The sequence below is a fragment of the Sinocyclocheilus grahami genome, unplaced genomic scaffold, assembly GCF_001515645.1.
Source record: "Sinocyclocheilus grahami isolate Dianchi unplaced genomic scaffold, SAMN03320097.WGS_v1.1 scaffold356.1, whole genome shotgun sequence".
Lineage (NCBI taxonomy): Eukaryota > Metazoa > Chordata > Actinopteri > Cypriniformes > Cyprinidae > Sinocyclocheilus > Sinocyclocheilus grahami.
Genome location: NW_015505535.1, coordinates 1,912,425 through 1,919,649, shown reverse-complemented (window position 1 = coordinate 1,919,649; position 7,225 = coordinate 1,912,425). Strand labels below are relative to the sequence as shown.

The window sequence follows — 7,225 nt, the reverse complement described above, 5'->3', positions numbered from 1 at the left end:
CATCATCACCAGTTTCGCCTTAGCAACGAGAGGGTTGACCCGCGGGGATTGACAGGGCGCGTCCTCCAATGGCGTTCGTTCATTCGGTAGGTTGGCGCACGCACGGACCAATAGGAATCGCCGTATTGTTCCTGGATCTCGGGGTGAGAGTTGACTGGAACATGTGGTTAGACATGGCTGCGCCCTGCTGCTGGCATTGAGGACCGTGACTGTTGAACACTGGATGGACTAGTTTAGCGCTTATTTGAAAGCTATTTTGTGGGTAAGTAGCAATCCTACGATGCATAAATGCGGTAGTCACCATGTGCAAATGAAGTTGTCAATAAACAGACAGCATTATGGCTGTGTGTGACATTCAGCTACACATCAACACAGAGGTAAAACAAATCAGCTGTCATTCGTCTGAATGAGTTATTGCGTTGCGTTTTTAAAACGACATATCAGTAAGTTCAGCTTATAAAGAGGCGTCTTACTAAAATATGTCCTCTACAGAGTATTAATATGAATTTCATGGATATCCAGATAGCAAGCTAGCATATAGAATTTATAAATGTAATAAACAGTATAATAATATAGTTACTAACATAGACAGAAATATCCCTTGTAAGTTTATAAACGGACTCATGAATGATCCGTTTATAAAAGTCAATAATTATATATGTTCAGTTATTCTTAATCTTATATTCTGACATGGAAATGTAACAAAAAGCAAAACTCACTGGTCGATAATCCGCTGCAGGTTGATCGTTGAATCGTTGATATTCAAACGGCGAATTTCGCGCTTCAGGCCACTGACGTTCACGTGTTGCCCATGAATTTTGGGCAAATTAAACTAATTCAAACCAAAATTAAATATATTCATTTTTAGTAAGCGGTCACAATGTTGTTAAAAGGTCGACTGTCTGCAACGAGTCAGTTTGTTTATATTAAAACATATGTATCTCCTTTTAGGTCAACATGACAGACAACGGGATGTTTGTGAAAGACACAGGCCAAGGCCAGACAATATCCAGGGCTTTGATTTTTGAAATGCTGAATAAAAAGTTTGAAAAACTCCCTGATATAGACAAGTAAGTTAGTTTCATATCATACATACGATATGTCACAAATGTGTTTCCCCCATTGCAGTTAGCTAACGAAAGTTCCCTGTTTTAACCCCCACAGAAAACTCTTTTCATACGGCCCCATATATTTGGCTGGCAACGCTGGGTTTGCTGGCTTGGTTGCCAACAGCTTTTTCAGACGTGTACTCAATGTCACCCAAGGACGATTTACTTCCAGCCTTCCCATGGCTGTTCTTCCCTGACTAGCGTCCAAAGTTCAACTTTGACCCCTTTGCCACTCACCTGTCGAAGCGTCAGCCAATCGGCATTGGTCAAATCAAATGATGTTGTGCATACACCAGTACGAAAATCAGAACATGATCGGTGAGATTTGGTTTAATCGACACGATTTTTTTAAACTAATTTTATTTTTTCTGATCGGCATCAATACGGTTACCAGGAATTTTTTATTTCTAGGTTAAGTATATTTAATTTAACTTCGTTTTGCGTTTACTGTGTGCACTTGACGCTTTGTTACCAGCAACACCCTTACACAAGTCAGGTGAAAGCTCCTTGAGAGTTTCTGAACGTTCTGCATTGTATTGAGGAGCTACATTGTAATTGCAGGTGACCTGAACTGCCCAACCTGTACCCTGATAAGAGGGGCTTTGGTTGGTGTAGTTGGTGGTGGCATATATCCCATTTTGTTGGCCTTACCGGTCAATGCTGGTCTTGCAGCCAGGTTAGTCCAGTTACCACACTGCTTTTCTTAGAAATATAATGTGGCAAGTTGTGTATGACTAATTGTAACTGATTTCCAATTGTCTTGCAGGTATAACAGTGCACCAATGCCAGAAAAGGGGAACATGATACGCTTCTGGACAAATGTCAGCAAACCCATTGTACAGAAGATGTATGTTGTTTTGCTGCTGCAGGGTTTGTTTGGAACCTACTTGAGCTCTAAACAGTTTGATATCTACCTAAAAATGCTGAAAATAACCGATTCTGACAGCGAACAGCTTCATGGTTAGCAGTTGTTATTTATATTGATTTTGTAAATATTGTTAAAATAAGTGAAACACGCTTGCTCAATGCCATAACTAAGTCTGGTCAGTTTTGTTTTTGATGTCTGATCAATAAATTCCATTCACTATACCTTTGCACTCTCTACCCAAAAGGGAGAAATCTACCGACGTTTCCAAAAATTAACCTAAATCACAAATTGAGGTACTTAAAAGAATTCAATGTCTTTTCTTATACATCATAAGTCTCAGAATAATCTAAACTGCCTGGCCGTTATTTTACTACAGATACTACAAAACATTAACTAGAGCTTTGCCTAAACAACCATTTGGTTTGTGTGCATGTATGAAAGGAAAATAAAGTGGATAAAAAGTGGTGCAAACACAAATAACTTTTGCTAATGTGTAACTTATAAAATTATCAAATGGAGAACATGTGAAGCAATAACAAGTTCAGCTACTAATAACAAAAACAATGTACTGGGAAACAAGCTTATGGACCTTAATTACAATGTGCATTTACTGCCACAAAGAGATCTTTTAATGTGAATTTCCAATTCCCGACCACAACAAACAGTTCTGAAATGTAAACAGAATTATCAGCATTAGCCTTTAAATAAAAATCATAAAAACTCCCATTTAGTCATAACATTTCAGAAGATCTAGGTTAATATGGTGAATTTTTCAGTAACATTTAATTTTACAATGTAGTTTTATCATCTTGTTGAAATCATCTGACAAGCTGTTATCAAAAAGTGTTTCTATATCTGATGCAACAGTGTTGTAACAGATTCATTATGATGTTCGTTCTATGAAGTACCATGAATAAAAATAAATAAAAACATCAACTGCAGTTATACATTTCAGAACTGCTTGGGTTGATCTGCAGTCAGGGGGGTTGGGGGAGGGCGGGATGTCAGTGTTACCACAGGCCTTAAGGAATTTTGCAGTATACACTTGTATATAATAGGGAGAAACCACCACCACTCTTTATCCACCCTGTAGAGTGATAAGAAAAGGCTTTTGTAGAGCCTGTTGCGAAGAAAGTGCTGTGTAAAAAGAGAAGGAGAGTGTAGTTAACATCTTGTTAGGACACAAAACAATTTGCATTCCTCAAATGAACATTTATTACATTTCATTTCAAAACAGCTGCAGCCATGTGCCTGCAGTCTTTGGATTTCCATTACATATCACATATAGATGTTCATATTCAAAACCCATGACCCTTTCAAAAATGCTGTTTCAGAACATACTTATTCTCCTGACAACGGTCAAATAAAGCCCAAGTGCTTTTACAAATCAAGATGAAACATGGATATGAGACAGATGTTCAATGTCTTGTAATAAAACATTACTATAAACAGGAGTTTAAACACTCATTTAAATGATAAATGAGCGGGACAGCATCTGACGTCTTTAGGGGTGTGAGAAAGAATCAGTAAAACTGTAACTTACACTGTTTCAAGTACTACCTTTTTTTAAATTTACCAGGCCATGATGCAAGCTGCTGGTCCCGATTCTTCTGCTTTCCCCACAGCAAAATCCACTTTAGCATAAAGAAAAATAAGGGTTCTACATGAAAAACATTCTTTAGAAAAATAGCGATATTTCAGAAAGGGCTCATCTAGTTTCAACAAAATACAAGCTTGCATTGAAATCAACATCAATGTCTCGACACTGAATAAACAGATACATAACAGATTAATTTAAGCAGAAGCCCTTTGTGAAACATCACCCATTTACATAATTCTTTAACTTTTTTTTTTGTCCACTTAACTGCTTCCCTTAAAGTCTACTTTAACTGAAATTACATACTACAACGGTGTAATCCAATAAACATCCAAAGTACGTAATTCAAAAACAATGCTTAATTTATTTTTGTAGTTTATCTTCAATACTTTAAACAGACAGCAAATGAAAATGAAACAAAAATTATAGTTTATTTACAGTTCATATTGTGCCGTGAACTGGCAAAAAGCATTGTCTTCATCTTAGGAGTTAACCAGTTCTGTGCGGTCTTCTACTTCTTGATCCTTACCATGGATTTCAGCAGTCAAGGATGTTCTGTGACCCAGTCATCCAGCATGGCAGACCAAGCACCTAGAAGAAAACTGTCAACAAGTTTAGCAGTAACTTGTATTGAAAGCAAGTTCAACAAACATGCCATTCAAGCTCTGCACACATTTAAACAGTTAACTATATTTGACAACTACTGTCATCATGTCCCCTTCATTTACATCTTGTGCAAATGTTCAGTCTCGGGAAACGTTGAAAATGTAAAATACTTGACCCTACATTTTATGCGACAAGCTTGAACTCTCTGCACATTTGGTGCAGAATTCCACCGAGACGTGGTCTTTGTCCACATGCAGGCAGACGCCACCTGCAGTATCTTTGTCTTCCACCTTCACCCTCTTCCTCGGCATGGCATAATCGTGGTCGTTCTCGTTGGATTCCTGGAAAAGTGAGGTAGAGAATTTCATGCCGTTCACACCGCTCAATCTAGACAACAGCTGAGCCAGCATGCTCTCATTGGCCAACACGGCTTTCAAGTACCTAGTTTCATTCTCCAACTCTTCCACTCTCTTGTTGAGATTGCCGTTTTCCTGCTTGAGAACATGATTTTCTGTGGTCAAAGAACCAACTCTCTGTTCCAGGCCAGTGACGTATTCTTTCTTCTTTAAACGGTTCATCCTCGCAGCAAAGGCATTCTTGTTGATGATCCGACTGGAGACGTCTTGAAGTTTTGACATCTGGACTGCACCTCTACTGCGGGATGTGGCAACGTCAAGTACTGTGCTTTGGTCTGTCTCATCGCTGGTCGCTGTCTGTGATTCAAAGTTGACGAAAGCATCAAGCACTTCGTTGTCCAGCTCCCAGTTGAACCCGGAGCCAAGCAGATCATCCAGGCCCCAATCATTGGTGTCGCTTTCTGGGGAAGTTTGCATGTCCGTTTCACTTGTATTACTGGTTTTCGAAACACCATCAAAAAAATAAGGGTTCTACATGAAAAACATTCTTTAGAAAAATAGCGATATTTCAGAAAGGGCTCATCTAGTTTCAACAAAATACAAGCTTGCATTGAAATCAACATCAATGTCTCGACACTGAATAAACGGATACATAAGATTAATTTAAGCAGAAGCCCTTTGTGAAACATCACCCATTTACATAATTCTTTAACTTTTTTTTTTGTCCACTTAACTGCTTCCCTTAAAGTCTACTTTAACTGAAATTACATACTACAACGGTGTAATCCAATAAACATCCAAAGTACGTAATTCAAAAACAATGCTTAATTTATTTTTGTAGTTTATCTTCAATACTTTAAACAGACAGCAAATGAAAATGAAACAAAAATTATAGTTTATTTACAGTTCATATTGTGCCGTGAACTGGCAAAAAGCATTGTCTTCATCTTAGGAGTTAACCAGTTCTGTGCGGTCTTCTACTTCTTGATCCTTACCATGGATTTCAGCAGTCAAGGATGTTCTGTGACCCAGTCATCCAGCATGGCAGACCAAGCACCTAGAAGAAAACTGTCAACAAGTTTAGCAGTAACTTGTATTGAAAGCAAGTTCAACAAACATGCCATTCAAGCTCTGCACACATTTAAACAGTTAACTATATTTGACAACTACTGTCATCATGTCCCCTTCATTTACATCTTGTGCAAATGTTCAGTCTCGGGAAACGTTGAAAATGTAAAATACTTGACCCTACATTTTATGCGACAAGCTTGAACTCTCTGCACATTTGGTGCAGAATTCCACCGAGACGTGGTCTTTGTCCACATGCAGGCAGACGCCACCTGCAGTATCTTTGTCTTCCACCTTCACCCTCTTCCTCGGCATGGCATAATCGTGGTCGTTCTCGTTGGATTCCTGGAAAAGTGAGGTAGAGAATTTCATGCCGTTCACACCGCTCAATCTAGACAACAGCTGAGCCAGCATGCTCTCATTGGCCAGCACGGCTCTCAAGTACCTAGTTTCATTCTCCAACTCTTCCACTCTCTTGTTGAGATTGCCGTTTTCCTGCTTGAGAACATGATTTTCTGTGGTCAAAGAACCAACTCTCTGTTCCAGGCCAGTGACGTATTCTTTCTTCTTTAAACGGTTCATCCTCGCAGCAAAGGCATTCTTGTTGATGATCCGACTGGAGACGTCTTGAAGTTTTGACATCTGGACTGCACCTCTACTGCGGGATGTGGCAACGTCAAGTACTGTGCTTTGGTCTGTCTCATCGCTGGTCGCTGTCTGTGATTCAAAGTTGACGAAAGCATCAAGCACTTCGTTGTCCAGCTCCCAGTTGAACCCGGAGCCAAGCAGATCATCCAGGCCCCAATCATTGGTGTCGCTTTCTGGGGAAGTTTGCATGTCCGTTTCACTTGTATTACTGGTTTTCGAAACACCATCAATCTCGTGGGAGGTACTTGTACATGTGATGTCAGGGTTTAGGCTGCTTCTTCCTCTTTTTCTGGTGATCATGGCTGTGTTTCTGGATATTGTGGAAACTGCATAGAAACAAAACATTAGGAAATTAGCAAAAAATAAATAACAGCAACAATCTGCACACAAACGAGTTAATTTTTATTGTATGGGAGAAAGCAATATATACAGATATATAAAGCTGCCAAACCACTGAGAAATGTTCGACTAGAAGTGAGGATGTAAATTGTGGAGTTAGCACGTTCGAGCTCAAAAAATTGGGGGGGGAAATGGGGAGAAATCGATCCACATTCTTCCGTACTTAGCAAACACCACCTAACAAAACGGAGATATAGGGTTTTCTTTAATAATTAAAAAAACGTGCACGTCAATCTATCCTCTTACTTTTACTATAATAATCGATGTATTAACAACTATCGAATACAACAAAGAACATACCTTTCGCAGTGGTTTTGTTTAGTAGGCCGCTGTAGCGCGCCTTGAATCTGCGTGACAAAGCCGTTTCTTCACGCACAGAATTACACATATTTTTGTTTACAACCGGAGCAACTTACCTTAAATCGAATGCTGATGTCTTCTGGCGTCGATTGAATGAAGAAAAATACGAGAAAACTAATTGAACAGGATAGAAAATATATTTAAGCTCAGACGTTGTAAAGTCAAGCCACACGCTTACGACGACACTGAGGGGAACTAAAATGGCGACTCCACA

General features: G+C 39.2%; 2 protein-coding genes across 2 annotated transcripts; one reads left to right on the top strand and one right to left on the bottom strand.

Moving 5' to 3' along the window:
- Positions 1-156: 156 nt before the first annotated feature.
- Positions 157-2,954, top strand: LOC107548835 (transmembrane protein 126A-like). Its single transcript, XM_016229657.1, has 6 exons — positions 157-262; positions 952-1,070; positions 1,165-1,305; positions 1,348-1,427; positions 1,671-1,785; positions 1,876-2,954. Exons 2-6 carry the CDS (start codon positions 958-960, stop codon positions 2,072-2,074), a joined length of 648 nt encoding a protein of 215 aa, XP_016085143.1. The 5' UTR covers positions 157-262; positions 952-957; the 3' UTR covers positions 2,075-2,954.
- Positions 2,955-3,168: 214 nt separating this feature from the next.
- LOC107548886 (CREB/ATF bZIP transcription factor-like) lies at positions 3,169-7,214 on the bottom strand. Its single transcript, XM_016229742.1, has 6 exons — positions 7,068-7,214; positions 6,952-6,998; positions 6,477-6,578; positions 4,361-5,048; positions 4,104-4,176; positions 3,169-3,611 (listed from the first exon to the last, which is right to left on the bottom strand). Exons 3-5 carry the CDS (start codon positions 6,550-6,552, stop codon positions 4,119-4,121), a joined length of 822 nt encoding a protein of 273 aa, XP_016085228.1. The 5' UTR covers positions 6,553-6,578; positions 6,952-6,998; positions 7,068-7,214; the 3' UTR covers positions 3,169-3,611; positions 4,104-4,118.
- Positions 7,215-7,225: the final 11 nt, after the last annotated feature.

Bases quoted from the DNA above. Each gene is read 5' to 3' on its own strand.
- LOC107548886 (XM_016229742.1), bottom strand. From the start codon at position 6,552: ATGATCACCAGAAAAAGAGGAAGAAGCAGCCTAAACCCTGACATCACA. The intron at 5,049-6,476 runs GTGTTTCGAAAA...ATTTTTTTGATG, and splicing joins TACCTCCCACGAGATTGATG to GTGTTTCGAAAACCAGTAAT. The intron at 4,177-4,360 runs GTAGGGTCAAGT...ACTTGTTGACAG, and splicing joins TCAAGCTTGTCGCATAAAAT to TTTTCTTCTAGGTGCTTGGT.
- LOC107548835 (XM_016229657.1), top strand. From the start codon at position 958: ATGACAGACAACGGGATGTTTGTGAAAGACACAGGCCAAGGCCAGACA. The intron at 1,306-1,347 runs ACTAGCGTCCAA...TTGCCACTCACC, and splicing joins CCCATGGCTGTTCTTCCCTG to TGTCGAAGCGTCAGCCAATC. The intron at 1,786-1,875 runs GTTAGTCCAGTT...ATTGTCTTGCAG, and splicing joins AATGCTGGTCTTGCAGCCAG to GTATAACAGTGCACCAATGC.